The sequence below is a fragment of the Festucalex cinctus genome, chromosome 1 (assembly GCF_051991245.1).
Source record: "Festucalex cinctus isolate MCC-2025b chromosome 1, RoL_Fcin_1.0, whole genome shotgun sequence".
Taxonomy (NCBI): domain Eukaryota; kingdom Metazoa; phylum Chordata; class Actinopteri; order Syngnathiformes; family Syngnathidae; genus Festucalex; species Festucalex cinctus.
This window is the reverse complement of record NC_135411.1, coordinates 12,134,254-12,155,021: the sequence shown is the minus strand read 5'-3', so window position 1 is coordinate 12,155,021 and position 20,768 is coordinate 12,134,254. Positions and strand designations below refer to the sequence as shown.

The 20,768-nt window shown below is 40.6% G+C and overlaps 1 protein-coding gene across 1 annotated transcript; it reads right to left on the bottom strand.

Annotated features, from left to right (window-relative positions):
- Positions 1–353: 353 nt before the first annotated feature.
- LOC144016112 (FYVE and coiled-coil domain-containing protein 1-like) lies at positions 354–20,205 on the bottom strand. The gene is made up of 18 exons (XM_077516815.1): positions 20,029–20,205; positions 19,518–19,593; positions 18,868–18,974; positions 18,229–18,354; positions 17,312–17,418; positions 16,296–16,439; positions 15,616–15,694; positions 13,123–15,537; positions 12,940–13,032; positions 11,179–11,297; positions 10,758–10,925; positions 9,636–9,776; positions 7,079–7,287; positions 6,862–6,997; positions 6,275–6,382; positions 5,614–5,824; positions 4,374–4,483; positions 354–4,278 (listed from the first exon to the last, which is right to left on the bottom strand). Exons 1-18 carry the CDS (start codon positions 20,188–20,190, stop codon positions 4,221–4,223), a joined length of 4,569 nt encoding a protein of 1,522 aa, XP_077372941.1. The 5' UTR covers positions 20,191–20,205; the 3' UTR covers positions 354–4,220.
- Positions 20,206–20,768: the final 563 nt, after the last annotated feature.

Here is a 20,768-nt window from a genome sequence, read left to right as displayed (position 1 = left end):
TGAGGTTGATCAATTTAGCCTCCACGATCATAGTGTAGGGGAGAGTGGGGTTAATTTGCGCCAAGGGGCAAGCAGTTCCATCCCTGTTATATAGAAAACCATAGAAGAAGTTGGTCATGTGACCACATATTTTAGCTTGAGATGTTAGCACATATAAGTTCAAAAAACATTTGTTTTTCTTTACCTCCACAGTAAAAATTTATACGATTAAGGTTTTTTTGATGGCTGTTTGAACAATAATAGACAACTTTGAGAACAGTTCACACGTTTTAGTGCTTTAGTAAGCTATATCATGAGTCTATAATATGGTTAGCATGATGCTGGGGATGCCCCCCCCCCCCCCCCCCCCCCAGCTGCTTTGAGACACCAAAAAAAAAAAAATGGTGGGCTTGGGGTAATTTGTGCCAAAAGACATCTTTCCCTGTATTATGATTATTTACTCTATATAACTTTATTGTATTTTATTGTTGTTGTAAACCCACTAGAAGTACTGCATGTGTCATTTTTTATGTTTGACCAAAATTTATCATGCCACCAGATACAAAAGGAAGACGGGGTTTCAACTCCTCTTGAGGAGTTGGAAAGAGCAGTGAAGGAGGGGAAGACCATACGTCAGGTTGAAAGGAGATAAGAATCTGCAAGATGGCCATAAAAATAATATAGTGATAAGAAAAGAAAAAAAAAGGGTCAGGCTTACAGTCCCGAGCAATCACCAATTGACATTGCTGGTTGTTCTGCTCACTTGGGTTATGTGTCTTCAGAATTTCCACAGAATGAGCAGAATTGTTAAAAAAAAAAAAAAAAGTGAAAACAACAATTGTAACTGACACACCTAAGAAGATGGAGGCCCACAAAGAAAGAGATGACAAAAAGCTTGAACAGGAAAAGAAAAACTGAAAGGCCTCTGAAACCTGCAAATCAAAGTTTTGTATTGAATTTGTCTTCCTTTTATATAACAGTATCGTTTGTGAGATTCAATGATTTTTTTTTATTTTTATTTTTTACTTCAGTTATCAATGACACAATTTACCCCACTGAATTATGACGAATGGCACAACCTATCCTGCACTGGGAGCAAGCTGTGCCACAAAACCACCCCCCCTCCCCCTTCTAAAGCTGTATTTCTCAAACAGTTTATTGAGGATCCAAAGTGATTGCTCCCAGGGATGCCCATCATCTCAAACTATATGAACATACTTTAGTTGGAGGCATTCGTAAGTAAAAATTGGCACTACTCTCCCCTACCACAAAAAGCAAAGAATTCAGTTTTTCTTCCTCAAGTGGCTACAAGTGAGCATGATGGATCCAACTTGAATCTCAGACATGAAAGGAGTTTTAACTTTGAGCATTACCAAAGACGTCATTAGCAATCATTCTAATATGTTTGGCGGCATGCCATCAACAATAAGGTGGCATCTTCTTAAGAAGAGCCTCCACCTGTGGGATTCACCCTTGATCGGATCAGACTCGTGTCAAAGTCTTTTCCTGGAAGCTGACGCATGTGGTGCTGCCCTGCCAACTAAATGCTCAGCCACCTGAGTTCAGCGAGGTCAGCACTACAGTGGGCTTTAAAATGGGGAACATTTTCAGGGCTCACTGGGGATCATCATCTATTAATAGCTGCACTAAGAAATGTACTTAGAGCAGGGGGTACTCAATAGGTGGCCCCTGAGCCACAACGGGCCCGCCGGCGCTTATTTGTGGCCTGCAAATTTCCGAGATAAGACGAGTTTGGGCGTTCTCATGTCGCCGAGAGTCACGAGTTCGGCACCAGTTGCGTTGTTGAAAAAATGTTTTTCTTTAACATGTTTTAATTGGATCAGCACGTAAGATTTGGATTTGTCTCCATGCCAACATTACGCTTTGGGGAGCAATGGAATACATGCACCAACCTTATGTAATTAGTTAAAAATAAAAATACAGGAAAAAAACACAACCACTAACAGTTGCTTTAAGTCTAAACTATGATTATTTTGCCAGATTACAATTTTAATGCGACAATTAACCTCACATAGTCGCTGTGACCATATTTGGTTTCCAGGACATATAAGGACAGTTGGGGAGCCTTCTACAAGTATAGATTTTGCTTGATGAAGACTATCTATGAAGACTTTCTTTGTCAACCAAACTCTAGGTGATACATTAAATTGGAAATGACCATAAAATTAAAGAATATTTTGACACCCAAGCCACCCACCTTCATGGGTAAGTTTGGGGGAATGTACACGCTCCTAGCGTTAACAATTAACAAACTGAGAAATGATAAAGGACATACAGGTGATTGGTCATTGTCTCAAATAAGATAATTAAAGGAACACAAGACTTGTGAAAAACTAACCAGCTATTCTGTGAAATGGTTCATTTCAACCATTCCCTGAAAAAAATTGTCAATTTATGCTGAGCGATTATGAATAGTTTTAAATTAAGTACAGTATTGGCCATTTTGGGACAGTCACGTGATCATCGTGACGTATCATGTGCTGTAAATAATGACTACGAAGAGACTCACGAGGAATTATTGCGTTCCACACAGCGGACATCCGAAAGTGAAGGTGAAATTGGCCGATAAGGAGGACACATACAGCCGGTCGGCCCATAGCTAGAAGAAGTTAGGGACCGTCTACAATTTGCATGTTACAGAGGCACATGTTACCAGTCAAGTCACCATTGATACATTGATATTTGTCACTCTGGAAATGTAAGTTGTGGACGGTCCATAACCGGGACGGTAAACATCCATCTGACTTTCTCTCCGCTAGGCCAGCTACGTGTTGCCCAGCGCGCTTTAGCCCACATTAGGAGTGGCCACCCCGCCACCGCCACACGCCCACACAAAACCTGACGTGCTAAGGATTTTACTCCGATCAGAACAGGGAAAGTATTTGGCGATCCATTTTTCTTTCCCATTACGTCAGTAAACTCCCATTCAAATGAACAAAGGCGTCTGTTTACGTACCGGATACGTCATCACGATCACATGACCAGGATAATGGCGTTGCACACAGTATGTTCTTATTTTGATACCTAATTGTTTTTTGGTTTTTTTTAAATCAGGGAATAAGATGCCAGAGATATTTGCATTTGCCTAATCCAGTACTGTAAAATGAGTTATAAGTCTTCTGTTCCTTTAAGCACATATATGCTATTGCATCAACTTAGCAGATGTCCTCATGATTGTGTCATGCCATTACATTTCCAATCATTTTTGACAGTAGAAAAAGGCAACCATAGAGAAATGTATAAAAAGACCATGTTTTGGACAATTAGTGAGAGCTCCTCCTTCAGTAAAGGCTTAAAGTAATAAATTGTGTTCCATCAAAATTACCGATTTCACAGCATTTGTTGGTAACTTGAATGAAACAATTAAGGTTTGTTTTTGTTTTGTTTTTTTGCATCAATGTGATGAACAATGAGTTGATTTGATAACAAATACATTTGCTGTATTATTTTTCATTGAACAATAAAGATAATCTCTTTGACAATACCAAATTGCATTAACTGAAATGTGATGGACTTAAAGTGAAAATGTGCTCCAGTGTCTATGTGAAAACATTCCCATTGTAAGAGCAGCAGTCTCATTCAAAGTGATCAGTAAAAACAATATCATGTAATTGCTTCATACAGTAAAACCTCATTAATTAACTACAAACAAGTGTGTTGGCTGCTTAAAAAGTCACAGAAAAAAAATCACAAGGACTAAAAACCCGCACATATACAACTTTACACTTGAGTGTAATTAGATGCTTCAGTAAGTTCTAAAGTTTTCCAGTAATTCCATGACATATTTTTTTTCAGGAAAAGTCCAATCTCTCACAACTAATGAGTGACTAAACTGAATCAGTTGCTCATTTGTCTCTCTGTGTAGAACAACGCTAGAATGCTCTCAGCATGAACTCAATAAAATTAACAGAAAAAAAAATGACTTGTGCAGTGATGGAGTAAAAACACAATTTTTCATGTAAGAGTGTGTATGTGATGGCAATCCATAATAGGTGACACTTTTACTACATCGATTAAAAACAAAAAACAAAAACAAGTAATGCATGTGTTAATTCAGTGGATTAATGATTCCATTGCATTTTCCACCGCTTTCCTATGATGACATCACCTGATGCGTGGTAGTCCATGATGTTTCGAAAGTGCCCTCACCATTCTCCTGCTTCAAGTGGACTCTGCTTCAAGTTACCTTGCATCACTGCCCCACTCGACCTGTTTTCCTCTCATGGGAGGCCACCCGCATCCACAGCCAGATGATACATCACCCGCTTGGAGATGAACCTGGATGACAGGAGCATGTTACACTGGGAATTGATGCTTCCTGTTATAAGCTTCAGAGGGGGGGAAAAAAAAGCTGAAGAAATAGGAGGACTAACCTTGAAAAGGAGTTATCAAAGATGAGTATGTACTCTCCTGGTTTTCGAACTTTCATTTCTCCCTTTATTGTCTCCTTATGGGAGTTGCAGCGAGTCAGCGGGATCAAGACCTGGCCAAAGAGGAGACTTGTTTAAAAGAGACAGATTACACCACTTTACCACAAATTAAAACAGTTCCTAGGTGTCTTCATAAAATGGCAGCAAAGTACACTTACTAGCCTCTCTAAATGGCCACGTTTATAGCAGCTGAATTTGGGGATTAAGTAAAATTGTGTGATGAATTCGTTTAAAAAAAAAAATTATCATTTGATGTTGCTTGGTGCTAACATAGCTTTATCTAATATAAAAATAATTGCTATGCTGCCATCTAATAGCATCGATAGGCAAATGCAAACCTTTTTGGGTGGTCCTTAATTACAACCAAATTTTCTAGATTTATAGTAGGGCCCAGTTCTTATCCCCCAACTGTATGTATTACGTCCATCGTTTGAGTAAATATCATGGATGGAGAAACTCTGTGCTAATCTAAATTAACCACTGCAACATAACAGTCGGGACAAAATAAGAATGGCTTTATTTTAGAGCTGTCAAACGATTACATTTTTTAATCAGATTAATCACATCTTAGAATTTTGATTAATCATGATTAATCACCGACTTAAAAATGCTTTTTTTCCCCATTTTGCCCACTAAATTTTAAACGCACCTGTTGTGTTATTTTTTTCGACATTTAATGTTATGAGGATGTCTTCAAATATTTATATTCACTGCACACACTCATCCTGCTTTTTCTAATCAATTAATTATTTGCATAATTTAAAATGGGAAAAAATGACCTACGGCATATGTAAACGTTTATTAAATGCTTTACTTTAATGCATGTAGTTATGTTTATTGCTCAAACTCCAACAGCTACCTTTAACGTAACCATCCGCTGTCGGCTAAAAAGGATCATCTGCGGTCAAAATTAATAGTGTGATTAATCTGTGGTAATACAATGATTATGCGATAATTTTTTGTGATTAATTAATTAGTTAACGCTTTAACTTTGACAGCACTACTTTATTTATAAATCTTCTGACAAACAGTTCAAAAAAAGAAAAGAAAATCTTGGTTCTATAATGTCACACTTGATGTGTCAACAACAAGCAATTAAAAAGACAATTTTCTAATACATCTTGAGCATCACAAGAAACAAATGTGTGTGTATGTGTATCCCGTATATATGTCAGGTCTTTACCTTGGCCTGCTCTAGTGGCGCCTGTGCACTTTCCCGGAAAACAACGCTGAAAGAAATGCCTTTGGGTTCCGAGGTAAACGTCCAGCAGACGGTGGCACCCGGACAGCCCGCGCTAATGGGCACAGTGCTATAACAGCTCGATTTGATGAAGAGCTCCCGCGAGCTGTCGCCAAAGCTCGAAATGTCGTCTACCGTGAAGACGGACGCCAACCTAAGAACAGCAGACCAAAAATGTCAAGGTCAAACCATCGTCATATCACTATGTGAGTCGTCAATATGCCTCACTTGACCTGGTTTTGGCAATCATCAAAGGTGTGTCAGTAATTATGTTGATGAGCGAAAGATTCTATTAAGCCATGCTACTACTTTTACTTTTGCGGGTTCTCATTCCCTGTTAAACTATTGACTAACTTTTTGTGGACAAAAGATTTTGATTTGGATCAACTGTGAGTGTGGTGCATTTCAGTTCATTGCCATTTGTTTTCTCGTTGGACGGTTTTGTCATGTCAGGTGATAAATTCAATGCATAAGTGTTGTTTCACTTCATTTCTCACTTCCCCTTTTGGCATTGAGCATGATCCAAAACATATGAAAACCGCGTGACAGTGTGTAAACAGGACATTGTGTTACTTAAAAAAAAAAAAAAAAGTGTCAAATTTACGTCAGCTCTCCTGACTTGAGCAGACAGATCTCAGCATCCTGCACGGCGCCATGTTGGCCCTCGGGGTCTTTCGATGGGACATCTCCTGTGCTGGCACTGCTGCTGCTTCTGCACAGGACAAGAAGACCCTAAAAAAAGGGTACAAACTTGCTGACAGTTGGGGCCAAATTCGAGCCCGATCCCCCTGCCCCTCCCCCACATCTGATCAATATCATCAAATGCCACATTGCCAAATATCTTTAAAAGATTACCCATCATTTGAATAACATTTCATGACGCATTTCATACTGAAAGCGTCTGCAACATGAAATATGAGACAAGAGCGGTTTTATTTAATGACATTTAATTCTATTTATATTTACTTTTGCATTTATTTCTACATTTATTTTTAATCTCAACATTTATTTTTATTTGTTTTTATTTCCATTTATATTTACTTTCCTGAATTCCATTTCCGAATAATATATATATATTTTTTTATATCCGTTTTTATTTTTGACTTTTATTTATGTATTTATTTTTATTTTGGCCTTTTTGGTCCTCCATAGGTATTCAGTAGAGGCACCCAGGCCAAATGAGTTACGTACAGTTGTGCTGCCACCTGCTGTCCATGTCCAGGAGAGCAGGCAGTGACAAACGAGTCGCCATCAGAGACACCGCTCACTTCCTCTTCTGTGATGATGTCAAACATCCCATCTTCCAGCTTGTCACCTTCCTCCGTACCTAGAATATAAACGTCATATTCAGCATTCAACATAGATGAACATTGTGTTATCTATTGCCGCATACAGACTCCTCCTTTACCCAAGACACTCGTTACGGCTCTCAGAGGCTGCAGCAGCCGGCTGAAGGCAGAGCCCGGCATGCTGGTGGAGGCGTCCTGCAGCGGGGGTTGCTCTGCCTCTACACCGCGTTGGTCGCAGCAGTCCCGACAGCAGCGCTCTCTTGTACCGCCCAGCTGGTGGCTGGCTGCATTGGCCAGGCAATAGTGGCAGAAGGTGCGGCCACAAAATCTAGGAGGGGAAAAAAAAAAAAAAAAAGTCACTCAAGTCATTTTTCAATTTGTTCATTATTTTATTTTTATACAAATGATTTCATTCTAGAGGTAGAAATACTTTTAACAAGCACTTTAAAAATAACATTTCAAGTAGCAATATATGCTATGGTAATATACACACTTATATAAAAAAAATATATATATTGTTATTTATAAGTTAAATCTCCTGTTATTTTGCAAGTCATTTTTACTTAATTTATTTATAGATTAAACCTCTTCTACTGGCTTAATTTATTTATTTTTCCTATTTTTTAAACAATAACTTCCATTCTGTTAACTAGGGGTGTCACGATTCGCCAACTCCACGATTCGATTTAAATTTCGATTTTGGGGTCACGATTCGATTTTTTTTTCGATTTTTTTTTTTTTTTTTTTTCCGCTCCCCCACTTTATAACACAGAGGCATATGCTTCTGTAGGCTAAGGCTAGTCTATGATCATTGGTTCTATTCATTGTACAGTAAATCTTATTTCAAAAGATCGGCTACATATAGGTGATGCAATTTCCATATTATTTTTGTGTAAATTTATGTAATATATGATAATTGACATTAGGCAGGAATGATCAAATTCAAAGAATTTATTTACAATATAAAGTTAACCGTCTTGTTCTTACTGAAGTGTAAAATAAAAAATAAAAAAACAAAAACAAAAAGTCACAGTGGGTGCCTGCCATCTATTGACTGTTTTTGGTTACAACAGTGTGCTGTGCGTTCCTCTTAAAATAATGTGCAATGTGCAACAACAACAAAAAATATATTGTATCCAAAGTCATGGAACAAATACAGCCTGAACAAACTATATCCCAACATTTACAGTTGCTGGGCATACTGTAGCGTGGTTCAAGTACACTAATTAAATGTTTGAATCCAGCGTTTTCCAAGGCTGCAGGTCTGCTGCTATAAATAGACCTATGGATCTGGCGTTTCGCGCGAGCTGAAGTGTGTGGAAGTTTCACTGTAAATGAGGATGAAATAGTTGGTTGGACCGTTGTTTTCCCACTTCTAGTTGAATTTGATAAATCTAAATCTTTGTGATGCCTGCGTAAATGTCCCGTCATGTTTGTCGTGTTTCCCGTTGTTACGGCTGGCGGCTCGGGCCCGCCGCCGGCTCCGCTCCCCTAGTATGTATGTGTGTGTTTGTGTCGGCTGGTGCCCGTATAATGGTACTTCAGTTTGAATGCACCAGCGCGACACTCTGATTGGAGGACTGTGCCAGCGCGACACTCCGATTGGACGACTGTGCCAGCGCGACACTCCGATTGGACGACTGTGCCAGCGCGACGCTATTGTGTATCCGTGTATTATACCCCTATTGGTTATTGTTGTTTCTCCTCCGTTCTGTCAGTTCTGTCAAATGCGGTTATTATTTGTTCACCTTCCACTTTCACTCCCTTGTCAAACCCCTGCCTGAAATTTCAATTAAAACTACTCAGATGTTAAAGTCGACCCGTGTTTATCTACTCTATATTTTCTGTTATTGTGTTACTTCCCTTCCCCTTGACGAGCCGGGCGTAACACCGTGGCCGAGTACAGTACGCGCACATAGCATATCTTGCAACTGTGGTCTTTTTATCGACAACGTGAACGTTGTCGACATAACTCACCGGGAACGCAAAATGTTTCCAAACTGGTGACGAGAGAAGCGGGAGCGGCTTGAAGCACCATTGCTGTGTCTGTCCGCGCTTGCCATCATGACTGCAGGAGAAGTCAGCTAACAAGTGCCGTTAGCTAGTAGCTGAATGGCTGCGTCTCATTTGCTTTCCTGGGAGGTGGCGGTGGCGGCGGTGGCGGCGGGCGCGGGGGGGGGGGCATCGAATCGTGTGTCCTCTCTTCTATTTCGATGCTCGAAATCGTGACGTAATTTCGATCGATTTCGATAAAAAATCGAAATCGTGACACCCTTACTGTTAACACATTCACTGCCATAGACGATTTTAGACGTCAAAGATTATTTTTTTTCCTGGACTGGCAGTGAATGAGTTAATGATTTTTTGATGATTAAACGAACAGCAGATCATATTTCCCCATTAGTATTGTTGGTGCACCTAAGAATGGAGGGTTAAAGATATTTTACACAAAAGAGACATCATAACAAACAAAATAGCAGAGAAAAAAGTTATTAAATATTATTTTAATTTCATATATATTTTTAAATATTATGTATTTTAAAATGTGCCACCTCGGTTTGACAAGAAAAAAAAAAGTTAATATTTTCTGAGGCACTTTTAAAACCTGCAAAATGCCGAATCAAACACCAAATACAGAGTGTAGTAAGTCTGCTGTTAATGTGGAGTCCGTCCGACCTGCAGTTGTGCTTGCGGAGCCACCAGCCGAACGGGGTGTTGCAGCCCAGGCAGTAGTTGACGTCACGCTCCGTCTCCTCGTCGCGAAGCTTCTGCTCAAACTCCAGCGCATCTGTCTTCTGCCACAATTCGTCTTTGTCCCTATACAGATCAAATATTTAAGTCCATAAATACTACACGGCATGACACAATTTGACTGGCAACGTGCTTTGTAATAAAATTATAGTCAAAGCTGTAAAGTTCACTGACTTAAATTTTGTGATTTGGAGTTCGACCAGAATATTTTGGTAAAATATGACTTGAAAGTTGCGCAAATGTTAGGGTTCAAACCGCCGTCACAGAAATGAGAGACTGAAGATGCACTGAAGTCCAGACAGGGGAGTCACCTGCTAATGTTAACGGCTAACTGCTGGATCCTTGACTTTTTCGTGTGTCTTCTTATGATACACTTGTATGTAGGGATGTAACAATAAGGGCAATATCGTGATTTCGTGATATTAAAACTTCCACAATATCGTCGTCGTCATGGTCACAATATTTAAAAAGAACACATCTGTTAAAAAAAAACAAGTCAGGTTGATTTCCATTTGAGCAGTTCTAGCACCCTCTAGTGGCTAGTTTATTAGTGTAATTTAATTTTCATTAGGGATGTTTTGGCCTTCTATGTTTAAAATCTATGCTAATTGTCAGATGAAGGGGAACAGAATTTGCGTGTGAAGCGATCAATGTGTGCTTGCATTAGCAAGTAAGTGCCTCAATATTGTTATTAGAGATTGTAGGTGGTTTATATGCATGTTATGTACAAAAGCACAATGTTGTTCTTTCTCGAGTATGAGCTCTTTTTTTATTTTATCTTATTTTTTTTACAATATTGTGATATTATTTAAATATCGCCAACCACCCCACAATATCGTGATAATTATCGTATCGTGACCTTCATATCGTGATAATATCGTATCGTGATGTTTGGATATCGTTACATCCCTACTTGTGTGACAACAAAGCTTGTAAAATCTGTTGAATTAACACACAAATGTGGCACGCTGACAATTCGGAGCAAAACACAGTTTTGAGTCACATATAAGTGATTCTTAGGATGAAACCACCAAAGCGTCCATGTACCTGATGAGCTCCACCAGCCTTTCTTCCAGGTTGACCTTGGTGCGATAGAGGTCGTCGAGTTCGGCTGCTGTCCTCAAGTCGAAGTTCTGCTTGTCTAACATGACCCTCCTAAGAGTGTCTCTCAGCTCTTGACAAGCCCGCAGAGCCGCATCAAGCTCCTCCTGGGATCTTTGCACAAAATACAGGATAATTAGCGACTAGGGGATGAAAAAAATATGAGTCATCTCAGGTGGCCTCTAGTTGTTATTTGTATGCTTGAATTGTAAAAAGAAAATCCTTGAGGAATAACAACACATGGATGACAGAAAACAAACATTAACTTTCAGTACAAAATGTAAAGGAAAAAATAGAGAGAGAGTATCAATATTACTGTAATTGTATCCAGAACATATTGTAATTGTTGTATATGCTAAATTCTGACCTTGATAAATTCGTTCTCAGATGGATCACCTCGTCCTCTTTCTGCTGAAGGAGATTTTCCGACTGGGCCATCTGAATGGTTTTCTCGGCGAGATGCTGCCGGCATCTTTGCACCTCAGCCTAGCAACAGATACATAAAGTACAGAACATGATGCTTCTATGCAAAATTCAATGGAACACCTGTAGAGAGGTGCAGGGCATAATGCCTCAGTTTTGGTTGACATAGTCAGAAAGGTAATTATTAAAAATATTTGTTGTGGTTGTAGTGTATTGAATAAATATCTTATACCAGGAAATATATTTTGACCTTCTCACTTTTTACTGCTTTAGCACTGTTTTAAACACAAAAAAAAGTTCCAATTAAAATTTTTAAGGCGACAACTATCCATTGTAAAAAATATGACTTTAACCTTGAAAATATCCATATATTTTCATGTCAGCATGGCCTTAATACTTCTCCATAAAGAATAAGTGCTATTTTTAACTCTTTTACTGCCACACGTTATCGAAAAAACTTTAATATGACAAAGGCTTTGATCATTTACGTCATCCCTGAAGACATTTCATCAGATTTCATCATGTTTCATTGTAATTTCATACACCGGCAGCCCATTGAGAAAAGATACAATGCTGCCATCTGCTGGCCATAGATAGTGTTTTTAATTCCACAACTCATTGACCAGGCAACACGTGCTTCACTTAGACGGTGAACTTCCCATTGATTAAAAAAAAATAAATAAATAAATAAATAAATAAACGTAGTTGACATCATTTAATGTTTATGGCAGCATACATCGTGATTTTACTAATCGTTATTAAACGTTTTTGGCGGTCAAAGAGTTAAAGGGGAAGTCAACCCCCCCAAAAATTCTTGACAATAAAATCTATGCAGCCCCACTAGTCTATATATGGTATTCTGGTTAATAAATAAAAAAATAAAAATAAAAAAAACAAAAATAAAAACCTTGTAGTCGCACTTCAAAATGTTTGCTTTGTTCTTGTTTACTGCAAAACTGACATTTAGGTTTATGTACAGCACTTTGTATACAGCAATGCCTGTTCTTAAAGTGCTTTATAAATAAAGTGGAGTTGAGTTGAGTTGAGTTGAGTTGAGTTGGGCAAACTCTAGACATTTTTATCCATCTCAGGGGGTGGCCATTTTGCCATTTGCTGTCGCCTGAAGTGACATCACAGTTGCTCAGGGCTTAAGCCCAATTCTCACAGGCTGCGGAACGGACGCGTTGCGTTTTCCATACGGCGGCCGTACGGACGCCGCAAGGATAGAATGCATTCAGTTCTACGTGTCAATTCACACCAGCTGCGGTGTGGTGCGTCTGCGGTGCGGAACGACTGCGGCGATGCAGAAGGTTTCTTTTTTTCCCGGACGCCACATGCGGAATTTCATGTAGCTGAAGAAATTACACGAGCCAGACAGGAAGTCGGGCATCTCGCATCAAGGTAAATCCAGTATATTTAAAAATAAAACCGTTTGCAAACTCTGTGTTCTGAAGCTGAGCTGTGATTGGTTGCTACCTGAGACCTGAGCAACTGTGATGTCATTTTCACTCGACAGAAAGCAGCAAGATGGCCGCCTCCTGAGCTAAGACAAAAACAGCTGGATTTTGTTGCATAACTCATATTCCAAAAATGTAATAATAATCACAATGTCATGTTTAGACTAGTGAGGTCACATATTGTTAAGAAATGTTTAAGGTTAACTTTAAAGAAATCCACATTAAGGTGTGCAAAGGTATTCTCTCACCTCCAAGCGCTTTAGTTTCTTCTCCACCTCGACTGCATTCTCCTGCTCACTCATCATCTGCAACCTCTCATCCATTAACTCTTCATTGACGCTCTGAAAGACAACACAAATGTATTATTATTACTATGCTAACAGCGCTGCTAACTTGCTAATAACCTAGAAGCGCTGATTTGCTCGTCTGACCTGCAATTGGCTGCTGTGGCTGATAGCCTGGTTGCTGAGCTCCAGACAGAGAGTCTCGATCTCCTGGCGGCTCCTCTCCTGCGACATCTCCGCCTCCTCCTGAACCTTGGTCAGCTCCTCCTGCAGCTTCTGCGTCGTGGCCCAAAGGTCCTCCTGGTGACGGAGCTTGCCGAGCAGCTGCCGATTCTCCCGGCGGAGCTGCTCCGTGCAAGCATCCAGCCTGGTCGCCTCCTGCGCAGCCTCCGTCTCCAGCGCTTGTTGCTTCTTGGAGAGGGTCTCCCATCGCAGGCGAGCCTCTTCGTTCTCAGCCGTCAGCATGCACACGCGAACCCCCAGCTCGGCGGTTTCAGTGTTGGCCCGGAACAAGGCCTCCCCAGAATCGCTGTTTTCCAGGCACAAGGCGTCATATCGTTGCTTGAGATTGTGCAGCTCCTCCCTGCAGGCCGTCACCTCGGCAGCCAGGCCCGCCCGAGCCAGAGCCTCGCAGTCTCGCTCACGGATCAGCGCCTCCTCCCGCTCACGAGAATGCAGGATCTCGTCCACGTGACGCCGGTTGAGCTCCTCCACTTGGCCCTTGAGCTGTTCCACTAAGACTCGCAGGTCCTCTCTGGAGGCCTCGGTTACCTCCTGAAAAGCTTGAGCTTTCATTCTCTCCTCCGTCCCAGCCAGAAGCTGAGCCCTGAGCTCCACCACCTCCTCCCTGAGGCGGTGCACCTCCCTAAGGTTGAGCTCCAACTGAGCCTCTGCGATCACCAGCCTGAATGGAGCCTCTTTGGTCTCAGAAGTTAAATGTTCCTCATGAAGCTTTGGCGTTTTTTCATTGCTCTCCGCTGCTCCTTTCTCATCATGTTGCTCTGAGGCCCTGCTCTCCAGCTCCTCAGCACGAGCCTGCAGAAGATCACATTTATCAATCTGATCTTTGAGCTTGACTTCAGTTTCCCGGAATCTCAGCAGCAGGTCTGCGTGACTTGTTTGGGATTCAGTGAGGTTCTCGTCCAGATGTGAGACTTTGGCGTTAAGCAAGTCCAGCTCCTCATGGGCCTCAGCGAGTTGCTTTTTCAAGGTGGACTGGACCTCGAGGAGTTCCCTATTTTCCTCTTCCATGGTTTGCTGTTGAGCTTGCAATAGCTGTTTCTCAAGAAGGATTTTCTGGATAAGCTCCTCCAAATGGCGGTTGTCATCCACAAGCTTCTTCTCGCGGTCTTCCATGCACAAATCGACAGCTTCCAACCTTCCCTTCAGGTGCTTCTCGGAAGCCGTCAGAGCGGCGAGCTGGTCTAATAAGGCTTCCCTTCCTTGAGTTATCTCTGCAATGTTGTCCTCGCCTTTTTTGACCGCTTGCAGTAGCGCAGTGTTTATGTCCTTAAGTTTGCAGCACTGAGATTTGTAGTTATCAAGATGACCGGTTTCTTCACAGGCATTCACATCGTTTTCATCGAGTCTAGAAATCAGACTCTCTTTCTCCATGTTCAACTTCTCCAAATGTTCTTCCAAATGCTTCATTCTCTCTGAACTGATGGAAAGTTCTTTCTCTCGACTTTTTAAGGTTTTTCGCAAGTCCAGCAATTGAACCTCCAGAGTTTCATTCTGGCTATCTCTATCGGAGCATCTGCGCTCTATCTCGTCACGTTCCTCCTGCAGCCTCCTTCTCAGTTCCTCTGCCTGCCGTTCTCTACACTCAAGGGAGGCCTGCAAGCCCTGAAGCTGCGCTCGTAAATTCCCACTCTCCTTCTCTTTCAGTGTCAACGCGCCCTGAATGCGACCGACCGCGCCCTGGAGCTCCTCCAAGCGCTTGATGGTCTCCGCCCACTCGTCCTGGCCACGGGATTTGACGTCAGCCAGTTTCTCCGTGCAGGTCCTTAATTCCTCCTCCCTCAGTTTGAGCTCCTGAGAAACACGCTCACAATGCCTGGCCCGGTCTTCAGCCTCCTTCTTGGCCTGTAGCCTCTTCTCCTCTGTTGACTTCAGTTTCTCCAGGAGTTCTTGGATCTTCCAGGCTGATTCGCAGAAGCTGGTCGTTTGTTTGCCATTTTCTTTAATAGTCGCATCCAGCTTAGAGAGAAGCTCCATATTTTTGTTCTCAGTAGCTGCGAGTCTGTCCTGAAGTTCACAGTTTTTTTCTTCCCAGCATGTTTGATAGTGGTTACGAATGTCCATGCTAGCGGTGACTTCTGAAGGTTCTGGCAAACTGGTGGTCTTCTGAGTTGCTAGCAACTGACCCTTAAGGATCTTCACGACATCTTTCAGCTCGGCAGCCTCTTTGCCTAATTGTTCTACCTGTCCAAGAAGCTCTTGCTGCCTGAGCTCAGATTGGTCAAGTTCAATGCGGAGATTCTCTGCAACGCTGCGAAGGGTTGGTTCTGCTGGAGCAAGGTCTCCAAGGAGACTCAAATCTGGAATTGGGACCTCCTGTGACTGGATGATCGATAGAAGAGTTCTTTACACAGTGTTAAAAAAAAAAATGCATTTCATACTGTATGTAGTGCATTTTACCTGAACCAGACTGTTGACGCTGGAGCAACGACTGGGGGGTCTCCACAAAAGCGATGATGAGCCAGCCCCTAACGTCCGTCTTCCAGGAGACCAAAAGAGGAAAATGATATTAGCAGGACCAACACTTGCCGTTTTTCTTAACGGGTGAAGCCACATTTTAAGAATTATGTGAAAACAAATGTCTTGGATTTTGACACATTTACAGAAGAGTGCTGCTGATTGATTGATTGATTGATTGATTGATTGATTGACTGAATGATGGATGGATGGATGGATGGATCAGCATGTGGAACCTCATGGCACACACATAACCGCATACTTTCTGCAAGTTATATTCCCGCAATGCTTTGCATTCTAACATATTACAATATCCTGACAAACACAAAATACATAATACTTGAGAGTTTAACCGAACAGTTAAATTAGGGCATCCAGGGATTAGATACATTTGCGGGGTACAGGCATAGCTAGATAGCTACTGTAACTGTATGCTGTAGTGGTAGAAATGGGCCAATCATGTAATTATAATAAAGTAACACGCAGTTGTGCCGGACAGCAGTTATAATCAATCATGTAGAATGCATTTACTTCAAATATCTGTATTCAATTTACAGAGTCTTCAAGATGGTAAAATGTGTCAGTCAAGGTTGCATCAGGGGAAAAAAGTGCGCATCGGTTACCTGGCAAAGGCCGGCCAATCAATGTCAAGATCGTAACCTCGGGCTGCGACGTCAAACTGGATCTGGTTGAGCTCATACAGGTGGTTTATGATATCTGAGGTCAGGCTTGAGCTGAGGAAGGGACTCCGGGCATAATACCAGTCACTGAGGAAGACCAAATTTTGCAGGTAAACAAGGAGGTTTGGGACTCAAGTCAGACTCGAGTTGTCAATTTTAAGTCAAGTTAAGTCAAGTTTATTTATATAGACCTTAATCACAGAAGAGTCTCAAAGGGCTTCACATGCCCACAGTTGACAAGAATCGACAATCCCACAAAGGGCAAGTAAAAACTAAAAAAATAATGATCTGAAACTGTTGCGCTCCTAGCGACAACAGTCTCTGATTGGATAGTTTTGTCACAGTTTTAAAACGAGAATTAAATAAATTAGAGGCACAAGATAATTTTTATAATACTCTACTGTCAGATCAAACAGAAAGCTTAAATGAGAAAAAGTATTTTTTAATAGAAAAAAGAAAATAACATTTTTTTCTAGAAAAAAAAAACTTTTTTTAGTCATGGTTGCAGTAAATATTAGTATGAAAAATAATTTTATACATAGGCCTAAATATAAAATAATACAAATTTTTAAATAATTCACATGTGGCATCCAGTAACTGAGCATGCTTTTTTTGCACCGCCTGACCACATACTGAATTCTTATGCTGTAGTGCAGACTAGCAGTGCAATTCACAATCTCTAACCCACATATCCCAGTACAGTCATGAATTGAGGACCCCAAATAAGAGAAGTTTCTACTGGAAATATGGTTGACATTAGTTTGTATCTACCCGAGTTAGATTAAATGTTCAATTAAATGCACTAAATGTTTGGGAAGTGAGTAGTGGCAGTATGTCAATGAGAGTGGATGTTCACTCAGTGAAAAGAGAACCAAGACATTTATCGGGAAGAGAAAGTCATGCTTCTTTGAAAAATGTAAACAACATATAAGCACAGGTCGTTTGAAATGACTACTCACCTTGTGACTTTCTGATTGATGAGACACTGCTGCAGTGTGTCGGCAAGTCGCTGATGAACCAACGAGTAGCGAATGAAGGCCCTTCCTTTGCCCAGCGAAGTTTTTAACTGCGAACACATGCGCAAGTAACCAAAATAAACTTTTTACATGCCAAATTCTGACGGCAGCTGACAAGATGGCGTCATGTCCATAATTCAAATTGAGTAATCCAGTGAAATGCAATCTCAAATGAGCCGGTGTAAATGCCTGTTCCGGGACAAAAGAACCCTAAAACAGGCTGTCAAATTAATGCTTGAACACGGGTCTGCTCGGCACACTGAGTCCTAATCTGCCGTGTCTGTCCGTTCACACGATGATCTCTCCGGTGCGTTAGCAGATGGAGGGATTTACGTAAAATGACCAACATTCTGGTCTGCCACAAGGTCACCAGCTGGAGACTCACTGATATTTGTGACCAATAGATAGCAAACACAGGCTGACAGGGAGAAAAGAACAAATAAAAATAAAATAAAATAAAATAAAAGAAAACACTTTTAAACGAGATTAATAATAAAATGTCAGTTCTAAATGTATCCACAAGGAAATCCTTGGATCTGTTAAAGCAACCAATAAAAGGTAGTCTACAGATCCATACAAGCTTCATATAAAGTGCATATAAATTAGTGAGAAAATCAATCAAATTTGACCACAGCTATGTGCGCTATACTGGGAAGCTCACCACTGTAAATTCCGAGGAACGAGCGGAGGAAGGAAGAGTAGTCGTGGGTGAAAGAAGGCGAATGAATCGGTCCAGAGTGACCGACCGAAGGATTAGTTACATGATAATACGCTCTGTGTATTTGCGTCTGTGCTTGCCTCACCCGGCATACCGCGTCTCAGGTGTGTGCGCGTGTGTCGCCGTTGCGGAGCAGGATTACCTCGGGGATGGACTTTACAAAACGGATGCCATCATTAGCACCCTTGATCTTAATCAGGCAGTCACAGAAGTAATCCCAGTAGTCTTTTCTCTGGCCAAGAAAGGTTGTCTTCTCCTTCAGGTCAAACTGAAAACACACAGTGTTGTATTGAACTACGTGATGCCCAATCAACAGCGCTAGTTTGACATTTTAGAACCGTTCCCAGGTGTCTTAGACATGCTTTTGTCAAGAAGACCCCAGGGATCAAGAATAACAGCACTTATCGAGCCTCGCTAAAATTAGCCTAGTCCAGGTTCATGCAAATGTGCTGCTTATCAGAAGCTAATAATGCTAATCTGACCTTCCAACATTGCGGTTCTATTTAATGCTTGGATTTCCGTGTCGACCATCTGTTGCTTATAAATGGCAGCCCAGACTAGCTGCCAATTCATGGGCGGACAAACTGTGTGGTGGTGGTACTACAACTGTTACATAACAAATCCGACTGCCAGCTCACATAAGACTTCGTGTATGCGGAATTTCACACTTGATGGGTGAATAGGCAGAAACGCAGCTATTTGTACAAAATAAATGTTGTTTTTCAATATGATGCCAAATTCGTTCAATGATAGTTTAGATCAACCTTATAAGGCATTGTACCTGCAGCAGGTACTCAAGTTTGTAGAAGAACTTGCGCAGGTTGGTGCTGTCGTCGGTCACGGGCTCAGCAAAGTCTTTGTGCTCTTGACTCAGTTGAAACACAGCATCTTAAAAAAAAAAAAAAAAGGGACACACATATTTGCTGTTTCTTGCAAAGAAAGCCACACTGAAAAGAAAAAAATACAGTTGTCCCTTACCATGTCAAGGTTCGCTTTTTGCGGGCTTGTAGTAGCCCAGATTTTTAAATCGTACATATCTAATTTGATATTTTTCACTATGTCACTGGATTTTATTGTGATCATTTTCCTACACTTATGACTAACTTTATTGCAGACATGCACCTCACATGCATATTTTGTATTGGTATTATGAATAAAGCTTTATTTGATATGTTATATAATTAAAATCAAATCTAATTGCTGCTTCGTGAGTTCCATCCTCCGACAAGGCTACCACCGAAAAAGTGCTCTTGGTCCTCCATACATGGAAGGCAGAGCAGATTCTAAATGCAAAACTCGGAACTATGTGGCAGATGTGCCTACCACACAGGTGGATACTGCAAACTATAATCTACAACCACAATACAGTAATAAATATATCATCACAATAAACTGGTAAAGATAGTGCTGTACTGCTTGTATCTTTATTACCATGGAGATCTCTGATGATCCTATGCAGCTGATTTTGCCCAACAGAGGAGCCTGAAGAGGTCATTGTGGACCAATTCTGCAAGACATTTAAAAAAAGAAACGTTTTTACTTTATTTAAAAAATAAAAACAATAAAAAAATAAAAACATAAATGGTCTGTGTTTTTGTCACGTGAAAGACACTTCAACACGTCAAAGTGATAACTACCGTGGGATAGCGTTCTTTTCAGCGTAGCTGACAGCCGACATAGACAACGCAAGCCACAAAAATGTGACCTTTTTCACAGCTAAAGTGTTTTGTCATTTTTTTTATGTCTCTCATAAGCCTCTTTAAACATGACAACAACGCATCAACGAAGGAGACAACGCTATTTATAGCACAGCCACCTGCTATCGACTCCCCACTTCCGGGTCCCGAAAATGCTCATACAGTCAAAGTGGCCGTCAGAGTGATGGTAAAAAGAGAGAGAGAAAAATACCGTAGTTTATAAACGTTGATAAAATCAGACTTACCTGATTTGAAATAGTCCAAAGTGGCCCACTATACAGCTGTATTGTATCCAAACGGAACCCTGCTGCTGAAATGGGCGGGTATGAATATATGATTGACAGGTAACGCTGACCAACCAGGGTGACCGCGAGTCTCAAAGTGGTTGAGGTTTGGTTGAGAGACATAAACAACACACAAAAACAAATGTTTGAAATAAAAAACGGAAACGTTTTATTATTAGATTTTTCCCAACCATATGAATTAAAAATGAAAGTAAAAGTGGAGAAAAAGTTATAGAAAAATATTAAAACATAAAAGTGCTCCACTATATTCATATAGTACAATCTTACTTGGAATTTACAAAAAAAAAAAAAAAAAACATGAATAATGTTTTTTTTTAAATGTCTGTTTACGTTTACTATTATTTTTACAGTTTTATTTGTGATTTGTACAAAAACAACTATTTTTTATCGTGTTTTTGAATTGTCACGTGTTTTTATGTTCACTAGCTTTTCTTTTTTATTTTACATTTGATGATTTGATGACAAAGATGTGTACAGAATATTTCTTTTGAAAAGCTAGAGGTGAAACTACTCGGTGGGTGTGGTTGATGTGAAATTGATGCTCACATGTTGTGGGTCATATCATATGGGGAAACATAACTAAAACTACAGCAGTGGCAGTGCACTAGCATTTGAGCAGGTACGGTATTTTCTCTGGATTTTCTTGCCATTTAAAATTCAGAACCTTTTTATTTATTTAT